Here is a 15,406-nt window from a genome sequence, read left to right on the forward strand (position 1 = left end):
GCAGCCCCGGGGCTCATCTGAGGACAGATTTTTTTTTGTTGTTGTTAATATCCTCTAAAATCTTTTCAAGAATTCATTTCAGTGTCCTGAAAGCACTTTGCTGCCTCTCCTGGCTCCTTCCCCCTGCTCCCAAATGGTCCACTAGTCCAGAGGCAGCTTTTGAAAGGCGAAATCCAATTGTCCTTCCCTAGCTTTAAAATCTTGTGTGATTCCCCAGCCTCTTAGGGGAAAAACCTAAACTTTTCAGTGCTGCATATGAGGCCCTGCCTGGTCTGACCTCTGCAGACCTTCCTGTCCCCATTGCCCCCCCACCCCCCTTCATTCACTCTGCTCAGCCACACTGGGCTTCTCGCTGTGCCTCAAACGTCCCAACTCCTGGACCGTTGCACTTGCTCTTCCCTCCGCCTGGAGCTCTTATCTCTCCAGTGGGGGTTCCTTCTCATTGTTAACTTCCCCCATCTAAGGTATCACCCCCCTCTCCACAAGCTCAGCCACTCTTCCTCTCAGCCCCCCATTTAATTTCTCCCTAGCATTCAGCAAAATCCAGAAAGTCCAGAAGGTCCAAAGCCAAAAGGAGACCTGGAGCCAAACACAAACTTGGCAAAACTATTTTGTTGTGTGCTGTCCAACTGATTATGACTCATAGCGACCCTATGGGACAGAGTAGAACTGCCCCGTGGGATTTCCTAGGCTGAAATCTTTAGAGGAGCAGATTGCCAGGTCTTTCCATCACGGAGCAGCTGGAGGGCTCAAACCACCGACCTTTTAGTTAGCAGCTGAGCGCTTAACCACTGCACAACCAGAGTTCCTTGCAAAACTAGTAGGAGATGGAAAACTTTCCTGAAAGATTCTGCTAAAATGTGGGGACCCTCGGCTCTCCAGTAAAGTTTCCCCAATATTGCCATCTGGAGGAAGAGGCCAGGAGAGGCGCCTAGGTGTTTGAACAAATGAGATTTTCGAGAACAAGCTCCGAACATGCTTGTAAATTTGCTCGTTCATGCACGTATACACACACACCTAGAATTTCCGGTCTCTCTGTTTTTTTCCTGACTGGAGGGTTCTGGGAGAGGAAAAAAGGGTTGGGAGCCTGGGGGGACGAGACCCCCTATCCTCACTCCTTTTTGGGCAGAGGTCTTCTCAGGGCATCCCCCCTGGGGCTCCAGGGAAAAACAGAGAAGAGGGGTCTTGCTTGGCAGCCAGAGGAGGGAGGAGGCAGTGGGGGCCTTGGCCTAGGACCCCCGCTCCTTGTAAGGATGGGGGGAGGTCCCCCGAGGGGGAGTTAGCAGCAATGAGGAGCTTAGGTGGATCACCTCAGCCCACCCTTCAAGGAGGCATGGAGACCACTGGGGTGGGGAGTGGAAGTGGCACTGGGATCCTCCAGCCAGTCTCCAGCAGCCCTCTGGGCCTCAGTAATGCCATCTGTCCAATGGGTGGGTTGAACTCTGTGATGTGGAAGGGCTGGGTATGTGGGGGAGAAAGGGAGGTGTACCCGCAGAGAGGCGCGGGTGCCCCAGAGTCGTGCCCTCGGACCCCAGGGTGTGGGCGCCCGAGGGCGTATGTGCTTTTGAAACCCCTCGTTTCCCCCCCGCTTTTATTTTTTGCACAAACATAGGGACTCCGGTCCTCCCAGGTCCTCGGACGCCTCCAATCCGCATCTTGAGCCCTCCAGCCCCTAAACCATCCCAGGGGCGCTCTAGGAAGCCCTGTCCCTTGCCCAGGCCCCGCTCCTAGGGAGCTGAGAGTTCCATACTCGGCAACTGGTCTGGGGCTGCGAGGGCTTTATGGCTTTTCCAGGGGACAGGGGCGTGGCTTCCTCCAAGGGGTGGGGCCTCCTCCAAGTGGCGGGACTTCCCAGCTGGAAAGGCCCCTGGACGCTGGGGGCGTGGCCTCAAGTAGGGGATGTGGCTTCTTCCTTCCTCGCACCCTAGGGCGTGGCCACCACGAGAGGGCGGGGCGACTTCAGCTAACAATTCCCCAGAGGGAAAACTAAGTTAAGGGCGCAGGCGCAGCGCGCTCTCGGCGCGGAGGCTGAGGGCAACGCCTCCACGAAGTCCCAGCGCGCAGACACCGCCTCGGGCCCGGACGCCGCACATGCGCAGTGCCGCCCGCCCGGCCCGCGCTAGGGCGCAGGCGCAGCACCGCCCTCCTCGGCGGAGCGCGTGTCGGACTTGAGCTTGACGAACTCTTTGGCCACTTCGTCGTTGCTGCGCTGCGACAGGATGCGCAGCACCGTGAGGCCGGTGTCGTCCATGTGGATGCGGCGGCCGAGCGGCAGCCAGCAGGCGGCGCTCCCGCGCTGGGCCAGCTCGCGTAGCTGCAACACGGCCAGCCCCACGGTGCGGTCCTCGCGTGCGAAGCAGTAGTCCTTGACACACACTTGCAGCTCGTAGCACTCGGGGCCCGCGTCGGCGCTCAGTGTGCTGCGGGGAAGGGGCACGAGGGGCGCCTGAACACGCGCTGGGCCACGCCCACACCAGTGATACTCTCCCTTCCCCCAACACCTACTACTCAAGCCTCATGACCTCTCGAGGCCAACCCTGCCTGGGTGATGCCCATGTCCCACCCTGTTAAGCTTCGCCCCTTCCGGGTCACCCTGCAGCCCAGGCTGGGCCGTGCCTACACCAGGTGACACCCCCTCCCCACTCTCATCTCATAACCGCCCACTTAGGCCAGATGACCCCACCCTGTGATTTCCCATGCTAGGTGTGCCCTTGCCTGAGCTCAGGTGACCACGCCCCCACAGCCCTACGCTGGGCCATACCACACCAGGTGACACCCTCCTCCCTGTCCCTCAGCCACATGATCTCCCACTCTAGGCCGACCCCGCGCTACCTCGCGGCTTCAGTGGCGCCAGCGTCCCATCTGGTGACGCCCTGCCCCAGGAGACAATGCCCCTGCAAATTTGCTGGGCCGCACTCACACCAAATGACAACCCCCCCCATCCCCATGACCTCCCACGCTGAAACACATTCCTGCCCCAATGACTACAGGCTCCGTTGAGGCCCTTCAAAACCGAGGCCATGCCCAATCCAGGTGACTCCACCCCTATGATTGCCCACACTAGGCTACGCCCTGCCCCAGGTGACCCTATGCTTGGCCACACCCACACCAGGTGACACCCCCACCTCCATGATCGCCCACTTTAAGCCATGTCCTGCCTCACCCTAGGTGGCCCAGCTCCCACAACCCTACGCTGGGCCATGCTCACACCTGGTGATACCCCCCTCATCCCCATGACAACCCACGCTCAACCAGGTCCCTGCCCCATAAGGACCAGCACTCCAGAGGGCCCTACACCAACCCAGGTGACTCTGCCCCACAACGTCCACTCTAGACCACACTTTGCACCAGGTGACTCCATCCTGTGACCTCCCCTGTGGGCTGCACTCATAATCCTGTTGATTCCAGTCCCTAAATCCCCCAGGACGGGCCACACCCCCACCACACTGGGAGTCTGGTTGGCCCACCCCCACGCAGTGACACACCTGCCGGCCTAACCCATCCCCTGCTGAACCAAGTTCTCCACTGTAAGTGACCCTTCCCTCATCACCCCCATAGCTGGCCATGCCCACACCCAGATGCCTGCACCCACACCCTCGGTTGGCCAAGGCTTGGGCTCCCGCACCTCACCCCCAGATAGCCCAGAAGCCCCGACCAAACTCCCCCCTGAACTCAAAGTGCTCCCCATGTGTCCCCTAGTTCCCCCCTCCTTCCCCCACTCAGCACAGGTGACACCCACTCTGGGCCACCTCTCCCATGACACTGGGCTTCTGCCTCCCAAGCATTCCCCAGGTGACCTGCCCTGAAGCTCCCTGATCAAGCGCCCCCTCCCACAAACGGGCTGCATAAACCAAAGACTCCATCAGCCTGAGACCAGAAGAACTAGATGGTGCCCGGCTACCACCAAAGACCGCCCTTATAGGGAACATAACAGAGAGTCCCGGATGGAGCAGAAGAAAAGCATGGAGCAGAACTGAAATTCACATAAAAAGACCAGACGTCATGGTCTGACTGAAACTGGAGGAACCCTTCAAGCCATGGCCCCGGGACACTCTGTTAACCCAGAACTAAAACTATTCCTGAAGCCCATTCTTCAGAGAAAGATTAGACTGAACCATAAAATACCACTCGTAAAGAGTGTGCTTCTTAGTTCAAGCAGATACACAAGACCAAATGAGCGGCTCCTGTCTGGAGGCAGGATGAGAAGGCAGAAAGGGATAGGAGCTAGTTGAATGGACACAAACCCAGGTTGGAAAGGGGGACTGTGCTGTCACATTATAGGAATTGCAACTAGGGTCACATAACAATATGTGTATACATTTTTATATAAGAAATTAACTTAAGCTGTAAACTTTCACCTAAAACAGAATAAAAAAAAAAAAGCCTCCTCCCTTTGGGCCACACCCACACCGGTACTTCCTTTTCCCCTGAAACAGGTTGCATTCCCAGCCCTGAAGTTACTCTGCCCCATGCCAGGTGACATCTGGTCCCCTTGCCCCCATCCAGGCTGAGCTCCTTCTCCCAAGGTTTTTGTCAGGTGACCTTCCCCCTTGAAGTCCTCTGACCAAGAAACTCCTCCAATATGACACCATTCTGGCAGGTTATCACACACTTCGGCCCTAGGAGATCCCACTCCCCCAGGGGATCTCCACTGTGATGCCCTCTTACCCTTCATTACTTGTTTCCCCAAGAGCACCTATAATATTGCCCTGCCCTAATGCCCTGTAAGTTTCACACCTGACCCAAAGAACCACCCATGGGACCCCACCCCCAGGTCCTAGACCCAAGCCCACTCATGCTCACCAGGAACCTCACTTCCCCAGGTAACTCCACCTCAACCCCCACCAGACTCACTCTTGACTCTTAAGGTCCCTGCAGGTGACACTGCTTCCCCCCATGCCCCCTTCCAGATCTACTCTGAAGTCCAGGACCCCCCATTTGGATATGACCCCACCCCACTCCACATGACACTCACCCCTAAACCCTCAACCAAGCCACACTCTTGTTCCCAAGAGTCAACTCCCCCAGGTGGCTTATCCCAACAGCCTTTTCAAGTTCCACTCCTGACGCCAGGGGTCCCTGTCCCCATGTGATACCACCCCTACCCCATGAACCCCTCTCTACCCCATTGTGACCACCCATGCGCCTTAACCAGACTAGAGTCTCCAGCCCCAGAAATGGCTCTACCCACACACCCCTCTGCCCAGACTTCCCCTTTCATCTACAGAAGCCCACATCCCCATCTTCCCCACCCCATTCCCCTTATCACGTTCACTGCCTCCTTGGGACTTGCCTGCCCCCCAAGGTGACCTCCATCCCAGTGTCGCTTCAAACTTCACTCTTAGACCCTCCTAGAACATGCCCCCAGGTAACACTGGCCCCTCAGATATTAATCCTGCCTTTTTGCCCCTGAGGTTCACCAGGCAGGTACCCCCTCCCTTCTGTCCCCCCATGCTTTCCCAAAGCATCCCAAACTCACAACTGGAAGCTCTCGTTGTACTTGGGGGCCCAACTGTTGTTCTTGGATTTGGTGGCAAACTTGCGCTTCTTATCGCTGAGCTGGGGCCCAATAATGTTGACCTCAATGAATGGCCGGAAAATGCCAGAAGTCTGCCACTTGAGGTCATTGGCAGCCACCACTGTTCAGAAAAGTAGAGGGTAAGGCTAGTCAGGGTCCCTGAATAGGACCCAATAAACATCTGTGGTTTTCAAAGCCTGTCTGAAATAAAGACTACATTTCCCAGCAACCCCTACAGCAAAGCATGGTCATGTGAGTTCTGACCAATGAGATGTGAGAGGACGGGAGGTATCCACTTTCAGGTTGTGGCTTTAAAAAGCGGGGAGTGTGCCCTAAACATCCTTCTCCTAGCTGCAGGCTGGAATGGTGGGTGGAGCTGAGCTCTCTGAGACCCCATAGAGAAGGAAAATACATTGGGGATGATAGCGCAACATGGAAGGGGTCTGGATTCCCAATACTGCAAAGCCACTACATCAGCTCTGGATTAATTGCACTTGTCTTGTTACCTCAGAAAAAAATAAGCCAGTTGCCATAGAAGCAACTCCAACTCCTGGCAACCCCATGTGTGTCAGGGTATAACTGGGCTCCATAGGCTTGCCAATGAATGAGTTTTCAGAGGTAGATTGCCAGGCCTTTCTTCCAAGGTGCCTCTGGGTGAACTTGAACCTCCAGCCTTTTAATTAGCAGCTAAGCGCATTAACCATTTGCACCACTCAGAGAAAAAGAAATTCTGTTTTGTTTAAGCCACTTATTTTAGGACTTGGCTACAACAGCCCAGATTGTATTCAGCTTGTATTCTAATTCACAAAATAAAAACAAACCAAAAAAAAAAAGGTAAGTAGAATTGAGAGAAGTGGGATTGAGTCTGGATGCAGCCATGCCTGAAAGTGGTTTATCTCTGAACTTTTCAGTTTTATGAGCCATTAAACGAGATTTTTTTTTCTTGGTTAAGCCAGTTTAAATTGAGTTTCTGTCTTAGAATTTAAGGAGTTCTGGCTGAGGTAGCCCCCAATCCCTACCCCTACCTCAGGCCACTCACCTTTTACTGTGACTTTCTGTTCTCCAGTTCCAGGATGAGTGAAGAGCTCAACGTGGACAGAGACTTCACCCACAGGGTCTTCCACACCCGAACCTGGGTGGTGCAGGGGAGGATGCTTGGTGTGAGCTCCATTCTTCCCTACCCTTCAGGAGGGACCAGGCCCACCTCCCACCCACCATGTGCTGGCAGCACCAGGTCATCAGTCCCAACAGAGTGGCACCGAGGGGGGGCTGGGAAGGTAGGTGCTCTTGGGGGGCGAAGAGTCCTGGGTTCTGGCCTTTTACCACCTTCATGTGTGATACTGGACAGATGTCTTAACCTCTCTGGGTCTAACCCATCTGCCTCCCTCTCTCTAGTTCCAATGACTGCCATGTCGTCAAAACTCAGCCCTTATCTTACACACCATCTTGGCAGCCTCTGATACCCTGGCCCCCTGTGCCTCAGTTTCTTCTCTTGGCTTTTCTGCCACATTCTTCAGGTTCTCAATATACTGCACTAGCTGCTCATTCTCACCCTCCTTTGTCAGTTCCTCCTCTGTTGTAGGTCCTAAAAATGTTGGGGTGCCCCACACCTCAGTCCTGACCCCCTTCTTTGGTTTCACTTTCCCTCTAAACCTGATGGCTCTCCCTTCCAAATATACCCAGAATTTGACTCATCTGCTTGGCCTCCATCCTGATCCAGCTCCCACCATCACTCACCTGGACTATTGCAGTAACCTTTGTAATCACCTTCAATACACAGTACAATAATGTACATGTAATGTAATGTAATCACTTTCCATAATGTAATAATGTAATCACTTTCCTTAATGTAATAACGTAATCACTTTCCTTAATGCAATGTAATGTAATCCATCAGTCAGTTGAGATCATACCAGTGTAGGGTGGATCCTAAACCTAATCACTTCTGAGTTCTATAAAGGGTAAAACAGACACAGACACACACATGGGAGAAGACAAACACTATGTGAAGATCATCTACAATCTGAGGAATGCCAAGGAATGACTTGGGGTACCAACAAGGAAGGAATCAACTTAGCTAAGATCCTGATTTGGACTTTTAGCCTCCAGATCTGTGAGAAAATAGATTTCTGTTCTTTAAAACCACCCCCGTGTGGTATTTATGTTACAGAAGAATAGGGAACTAAGAGAGTCTCCTCCCTCATCTCCCTGCTTCCATCCTTGCCCCATCTCAGACACTCTTGATACACCACAGGAATATTATTAAGGCGGATCATATCCTTTTTCTGCTCAAAACCCTCCCGTAGCTCCCATCACACTCTGTAGTAATCGAAGTCCTTTTTGTGACTACACTGTCCCTCCTGATATATCTCCCTCCACTTGCCCTTACTAACTCTGCTCCAGACCCAGAATCCTCATCCCTCCTGAAGTGATAGTTTGTAGGAACCTCCATTACTTTCCTTGCCCCCACACCACTACCCTTCCAATATAGAATCTCACTTCCTGTCGAGGAATGCTCCACCCTCACCTCAGACCTCGGGTTCAGGTAGGGTGGGCTCCATCCCAGCTTCAGGTATGGCTAAATGAGCCACAATTGCCCAATCAGAGCATTCCCTGTGCATGACTGCAGTGATTGGCCCAGGGATGGTCATGTGACCCAAGCTGAACCAATAGGACTTGTCCCTGGAATTTTGGCTGGAACTGGTAGTTAAGAGTCTCTACCTTTCCGTGAGAGGTGGGTGCTAAGCTGGCAGGGACAATGTTGGAACTTCCAGGGCTTTCTCTGCCCAGTGAGGGTGAAAAGTGAGTCAGTAGTGTCAGCCAGAAACAAACATAACCAGGCTAGACCAGCCTTAGGTACTTCCACCTATAAACCTTATTTAACTGGTATCTTCTAAACTCATGTTCTCTTGAGACTTCCTCACAGTAAAAGTTAAGAACACTTGCACCTATTACAAATGAAAAAAAGGACACATAGCCCAATCACAAACTTGCTCCTTCTTTGAAACCAAACTCATTGCCCTCAAGTTGATTCCAACTCATAGCGAACCTACGGGACAGAGTAGAACTGCTCATAAGGTTTCCAAGGCTGCCACATCTTTCTCCGGCAGAGTGACTGGTAGGTTTGAACCATAGACTTCTTGGTTAGCAGGCGAGAGCTTAACCACTGCCCCACCAGGGCTGCTTTCCCATTTTGAAAAGACCTGCCTTTGCTTAAATGACAACATTCCAGAACCTATCCCATTTTTTCCAACTGACTTTCTTAAAGGTTCTACCAGAAAAGAGAAAGCTATCTTTCTCAAATCGATGTCCTTCCTTACTGCAGCATTTTGGTTTACTCCCAAATAAATTCTTTCTTAAAATTTGTATAACACAGACCAGAATCTTTCATTTAACAGTTGAGACCGATGACCAATGGTATTTTCACAGGCTCTGGATCAAGCTATTCCTGATGCCAACCCTACCTTTAGTCTTTCAGTTCTAGAGCCAACAAATTCACTTGTTTGCCTGAGCCAGGGTGGAGTGTCCTGTTTCGGACCACCACAATCCTCCTGACTGTTTGGTCTCTATGGGGATTGAGATTGAAGGGGCAGCTTAAAGGTTTCTGTCCCTATCCCTCCCTCTGTGACTCTGGGAAAGGTATCCTGCTGGGCCTGGGGACCTGTGACCGCCAGCACTTCCACCCAGTCCCTCCCCAGCCCCCCAGGCAGCTCCCCACATCTGGAGCCCCACATGCATGGGGAGAGGAGCAGGGGGCAAGTCGGGGTGGGGGGACTGGGCCGGCCCAAGGTTGATCCAGGTTACCTTACGCTGGACTGGAAGTGGCTGAAGCTAGGGGCAGGGGAGGCCTGGAGACCCCCATCATCTCAGTGCTGGGATGCGTGCCCCCCATCTTCACTGCCTACCCCCAGCCACCTTCCTGGTCATCTCAGGTGCTTAACCCCACCCCCACCAGTCGCATGCTCAGCCTCACGGCCCCCCAGGCTGATGCTCTGCAGCAAGCTCAATCCGGGCCAGACTTGGGGTGCCAGGGTGGATTTGGGCGGTGGTAGGTCGGGTGAAGGGTCAGATCAAGGCCAAAGCTAGTAAGAAGAGAGGAGGGGGGCAGTGCTGGGCGCCCCCATCCCGTGCTTTGCTGGCTCCTAGGGGAAGGATCATCCTTAGGTCTCTCTGTGCTTCCCCAACCCCACTCCCCACTCCCCAATTCCCGGGCCCCCCACAGAAAAGGCTCCTTGGGCAAGTGGCTTAAGCCTCACTGAGACTCAACACTCTCATCTGAGACTCGACATCCTCATGGGGCAGTTGGGACCAACCTTTGAGATAATTCTTAGCCAGCACAGGGGCTGGCTCATAGTTAGCACCTGGCATAAATTTTCATTGTGTTCTATTCTGGGAAAAGTGGCATCGAGTGTAATAATAATGTCGTTGTTAGCTGCTGTGGAGAAGATTCCAACTCATGGCGACACATATGTGCAAAGCAGAGCTGTGTTCCATTAAGGTTTTCAAGGAAGCAGATCACCAGGTCTTTCTTCCCAGGCACCTCTGGGTGAGTTTGAACCATTTGCACCCCCCAGGGACTCCTATAATAATAAAACCCGAAACCCACTGCTGTCAAGTAGATTCTGACTCACAGCAACCCTGTAAGACAAGGTTTCCAAGGAGTGCCTGGTGGATTCGAACTTTTTGTTAGCAGGCGAGCTCCTAACTACTACACCACCAGGGTTTCCATAGTAATAATAAAAAAAAATTTTTTAACCACCTAATAATTGTTTCGAGCTTGTTACATGCCAAGAACATCTCTCAGTTGAACTCATCTAATTCTAAAAGTAATTCCATGAAGTAGGGCCCATGACTGTCCCCATTTTACAGATGAGAAAACTGAGGCTCAGGGAGGCGGCCACTGGCCCTAGATCTGAGCGCCACTCTTGACAGCACAGGCGGTTTGTCCGGAGGCCCGGGACCTGGATTAAGACGAGCGCCTAGGGAGAGCCAGGCAAACTCCAGTTGCTTCTCCTTCCCCTGGTGGAACCAGCGCCCCGTCCTTCCGCCTCGAGCTGTGGCCCTCGCAGCGCGGGTCCTGGCCCGCGGGCCGGGGAGGCGGAAGGACGGGCTTTTTACTAGCCAGGGGCTGGGAGGGGCGCAGGCACCGGGCACCGGGCGCGGCGGGCGGGCGGCGGAGGCACGTACCCTTCTCAGGATAAATTTCTTCACTAAGGGTAAACCTAGTCCCTTTGCCACCATGAACTAATCGTGGGGGAGGAGAGAGGTGGGGAGGGGGAGAGGGCAGAGAGACGGAGACGAGCGAGAGGATGGAGGGGTGAGTGCGTGGCAGGGAGCGGGGGAGGCGCGGAGGGGTCGGCGTGTGAGAGGGAAGAAAAACAAGAAAGAGAAACATCAGCGGCAGACGGACGGACAGACGGCCTCCTGCTCCCGGGCGACGCCGGTGACAGTAAAAGCAGCGAGGGCTGGGGACGGAGAGCTGAGCGCGGGAGCATGGCGCCCGGAGGGTCCCAGGTGACCGGGTTGGGGGTGCCCGAGATTGCAGCCTCTCCCCTACCTCCGGGCTCCAGGGCACCTCTCCCTCCCGGTGATCAACGCCCTTAGGGCCAATTGCGAAGAGAGGACCGCCAGGGAGGGGAAAGAGGACCCGGGAGTCCTGCCCCCCAGCTCCAGCTGTTGGGAGTGAGCTCCAAGAGGGACAGGAGACAGAGGGAAGAAGAGAGAGATTTTGAGAAAGGGGGCTTCCCTCTTCATCCATCCTCCAAATTGCGGGGGGGTGTGTCCCTTACATCCCCTGGGACTGTCAATTATTCCTTGGCCACCGGACATCAGAGGTCCCGCCCAGAGCTGTCCATCATTCCTGGCTCCAAAATGTCACAGGTCCCACCCATCCCGGAGCTGTCAATCACTCCCTTGTTCCTGACGTCAAGGTCCTCCCAGGAGATGACAATCACCTCCTGGTCCTATGACGTCATAGGTTCCGCCTCCAAGGCCTGTCCACTTCTCAATGGCCCCTCGACATCACAGAGCTCCCGCGGACCCTAGAGTTGTCAATTACTGCCCAGCCCATGACGTCACAGAGGGGCGAGCCAATGGCGGCCGCACAGGCTTCAGGCCCGGTAGCGCACCGCCACCTCCGCGGGCCTTGCCGCTCAGAGGCTGGGCTGGCCCTGCGGGCCTGGCGGGTGCTTTCCGCGGGCGAGGCGGCGCCCTTACCCTGGGCCGCCTGCGTCTGCACGAAGGTCTTGATGAGCAGATCGGTGGCCTGTGTGTAGAGGGACAGGGCGTAGCGCAGGGACTGCAGGTCCGGGCTCTTCTCCAGGAAGGTCTTCTTGAGGCCCACGCCACCCGCGTGGAAGTATTGCTAGGAGAAAGGCGGGAAGGTGAGACTGGCAATCGATGGTCATACATTTGAAGGTCAGCTGGGGGGATTCAAAACACCCAGATCAGGTTCTGCTGCTCCCCTCTCATTCTTGCCTCAGGGCCTTTGCACATGTCCTGCTTTGCCTGGCAAACTCCTATGCATTCCTCAAAACCAATCTCTCATATCCCCCTTTCCAGCAAGTTCTCACTGCTCCCTCCCCATCCTTCCCTTTCCCCCAGCCCTGACCACAGGGCTGGAGATGTCTGTATCCAGGTGTCTACCCCGACTGGGCCTCCTTAGGGGCCCAACATCACCCAGACTAGCTCTGGCACAGAAAGGGCATCAGGGAGTGTTTATAAATGGAATGAATTTGTGTGGGTCTGAGCCTAGGTCCACGTCCACACCAGCTACGCCTTCTGCCCGCTGTACTTAGGAGGGGCAGGGGTGGGGAATCTCACCTTGATAGTGTCCAGAGCCAGCTCAACGACGGCGCACTGCTTTGGGGTCAAGCTCTTGGCTTCTTCTCGCACCATATGGTCCTGGACCGGTGGAAAAAGGGCCAGGTAGGCAGAGCAGGCCCCGCCTTGGGGATCTGCCTGACTATGGATCTCATCCCTTTTACACTCTGAGGGGTTGGAGGTTGGGTCTGTCTTTTTCATTAGTCTCCCCAGCATATGACTGGTATACAGCAAGCACTCAATAAATATTTGTTGCAATAATGATGTGCACCCTGTTATGGATTGACTTGTATCCCCCCAAAATATGTGCTGGAATCCTAACCACTGTACCTGTGGATGTGATTCTTTGGGGAAATAGGATTTCCTTTGTTATGTTAATGAGGTCATTATCAGTGTAGGGTGGGTCCTAAATCTAGTTGCTTCTGATTTATAAAAAGAGCAGATTAGACACAGGAGGGAGCGCAATTGGGGGAAGACAGATGCCACCTGGAGATCACCAACAAACCCAGGAATGCTGGGGCTACAGAAGCTGAAAAAGACAAGGATGTTCCCCCAAAGCACGGGGGATGGGGTGGGGGAGGGGGAGGGGAGGGGAGGAGGAGGGAGAGAGAGGTGGGGAGGGAAAGGGAGGGAGAGCCTTCCCCTAGAGCTAGTGCCCTGAATTTGGACTTCCAGCCTCATGAACTGTGAGAAAATAAATTTCTAATCTTTAAAGCCACCTACTTGTGGTATTTCTGTTACAGCACCACTAGGTAACTAAGACAGACCCTTTGATCGGGCTATATCTGAAGCTGGTCCATGGGCATCTTCCTAACACATTAAAAACCAAAACCAAACCCATTGCCATCGAGTCAAATCCAACTCCTAGCAACCCTATGGGACAGAGTAGAACTGCCCCAGAGGGTTTCCAAGGAGCACCTGGTGGATTTGAGCTGCTGACCTTTATGGTTAGCAGCTGTAGCACTTAACACATTAGAGCCAATAAATTGTGCTTGAGTCAGTCTGCATTGGGTTTTTGTTCCTTGAGCCTGCAGAGCATGTCATCATCCTGGGACACCCTCCTCCCCTAAATCCCCAGCTTCCCCTCCCCACCCCCACCTCTGGCCTCACCTTGAGTTTGGACAGTTGACCCAGCTCCTTGGCTGCATTAAAGATCATCTGGGTTCCCTGCAGGTGACAACAGACATAGCCAGGATGAGGGCAGGGGTTCTGCCAGCTCAGACCCCAAGCACCCGGCTGACACCCCAGCCCTGGACACCATCTTGGTCCTTGTCCAAAGGCTCTGGCAGAGCAGTGTCCCCAGGAGGGACAGAGGTCTGAAGTCCCCCAGGAAGTGTTATGAAGGAGGTGATGACCTCATTCCCCAAAACCCCAGACCCACGGGGACTCTGCCCACCCTCCCATCCCCACCATGACCTTAAGTCTGTGGGGTCAGAGAAGAGAAATGGTCAGAGAGTGGGCTTCGAGGGGCAGTAGGTGGGATGGAGCCCCAGATGTGGGGGTGGGGTAGAAGGAGTGGAGTTTGCCAGCCCCAGATCAGGGGCCTTGAGAAAACCACAGGATGGGCCTGGGTCTTGGGAAATAATGGTGAAACCCTTTCCCCTCCCATGGGACCACCCTCCCTTTGGGGAGGTGAATTACCCTGGGGAATCTGGGGGCACTGTTAGTCTGACCATTTTAAGGAAGAATATCCCCTCCCCCAAACACACACCTCAGTACGCATCCTCCATCCCTCCCCAAAACAGACACCGCAAAAATAGTATGGTGGTTACCACCCAGAGGGGGAGTGGTGGAGAGGTCGGGTGATGGGGGAGTGGAGGGGCTGGGTTCAAATCCCAGTCCTGCTGTGTGGCCCTGGGTAAGTCACTTAACCTCTCTGAGCCTCACTTTATCGCCACCTAGATGTGGGAAATCATGTCCATTTCCTCCCTCAGTTGGACTAAATGTCTTTGCTCAGTGTTCGCTGTTATCACTTGTTGTAACCTTCTGAAGGTCATGGGTGGTGCTGGAGTAGACAGGCTCCCAGGCTAGTAGTCACATGTCCTGCTCCCTCCCTGTTGCCTCCATCACCATCCTTTGACATGTCCCTGGGCTGATCCTCTCTGGGCCTGGATAATTGGGATATGAGGCTAGCTTGGGGTTGTGGTGGGGCTAAGTATAGATAAGGTCAGGAGCCTTGCATTTCTGGATCCTGGTGGTCCTGGGGTGGGCTAGGCAGGGAGGGGGGCTTTTACAGCTGGGATATTTGGAATTATGTTGATAGACTAAGAGTTAGCCACTCTGCCACTGCTAGTGGTATTATGATATTACTATTCTTCCTTCTTGTCTGCAGTTCCTTGAGGTTCTCACAAGGCACAGCTACTCAGAAGCCCAGCTGTCTGAGCCTCCGTTTCCCTTGCCACATTCATCTGCAGTCCGGTGAGGACACCTTCCTCCCCACCCACCACCTCCTGCCCACCAACCCCCACGAGCAAGCCAGACAGACAAAGGAAGAAAAGACCGACAGACAGGTTCACAGCGGGCCCCCACACGGCACGGCACGGCACGGACCACAGAGACGGCAGGGGGCACAGGGTAGGTGGGGTGGAGGTGGGAGTGGGAGCCAGACAGACAGTGAGAGGCTGGTCTTACGTCTGAGTGGCTTGGCAATTTCACCCTGCCCTGTGGAGAGAATCAGGCGGAGGTCAGAATTCTGGTGGCTGCTGGGGGGATATTCAGTGGGACATCCCTACTCCCTCAAAACACAGTCCCACTCTTCAGCCCATGAGCTCCGTCCCGGGTCCTGGGTCCCCTCCCCAGGTGGGCATTTTCCCTTGCCCCTCAGTGGGGGCCAAGGGAAAGACTCCTGGACTGCCAGGGCACTCTGGGGGTGCCCAAGAGGCAGGAACGAGCCCCTCACTGGGGACAAGTGGCCTGATCCCACGGTCAGCCCACTCTGTGATGGGGCCCCTTGGGGACAGGGAGAGGAGAGAGGGGGCTTGGGGTCTCTCCTCCCCCAACCCCCAATGTCTTACCCCAGCCTGACTCCAAAAGAAACATACCAACAGGTATTTCCAGTACACGCGA

The 15,406-nt window shown here is 54.4% G+C and overlaps 1 protein-coding gene across 1 annotated transcript in view; it reads right to left on the minus strand.

Moving 5' to 3' along the window:
- Positions 1-497: 497 nt before the first annotated feature.
- The window catches only part of UNC13A (unc-13 homolog A), a 101,555-nt gene continuing 86,646 nt past the window's right edge, over positions 498-15,406 (minus strand). The window contains exons 35-41 of the mRNA XM_049877379.1: positions 14,972-15,001; positions 13,451-13,507; positions 12,341-12,421; positions 11,735-11,882; positions 6,558-6,650; positions 5,480-5,639; positions 498-2,420 (exon numbers count right to left, since the gene is read on the minus strand). Coding sequence (XP_049733336.1) covers positions 2,120-2,420; positions 5,480-5,639; positions 6,558-6,650; positions 11,735-11,882; positions 12,341-12,421; positions 13,451-13,507; positions 14,972-15,001 — 870 coding nt within the window. The 3' untranslated portion in view covers positions 498-2,119. The remainder of the gene's footprint in view (positions 2,421-5,479; positions 5,640-6,557; positions 6,651-11,734; positions 11,883-12,340; positions 12,422-13,450; positions 13,508-14,971; positions 15,002-15,406) is intronic.

This window comes from Elephas maximus, chromosome 3 (genome assembly GCF_024166365.1).
Source record: "Elephas maximus indicus isolate mEleMax1 chromosome 3, mEleMax1 primary haplotype, whole genome shotgun sequence".
NCBI lineage: Eukaryota > Metazoa > Chordata > Mammalia > Proboscidea > Elephantidae > Elephas > Elephas maximus.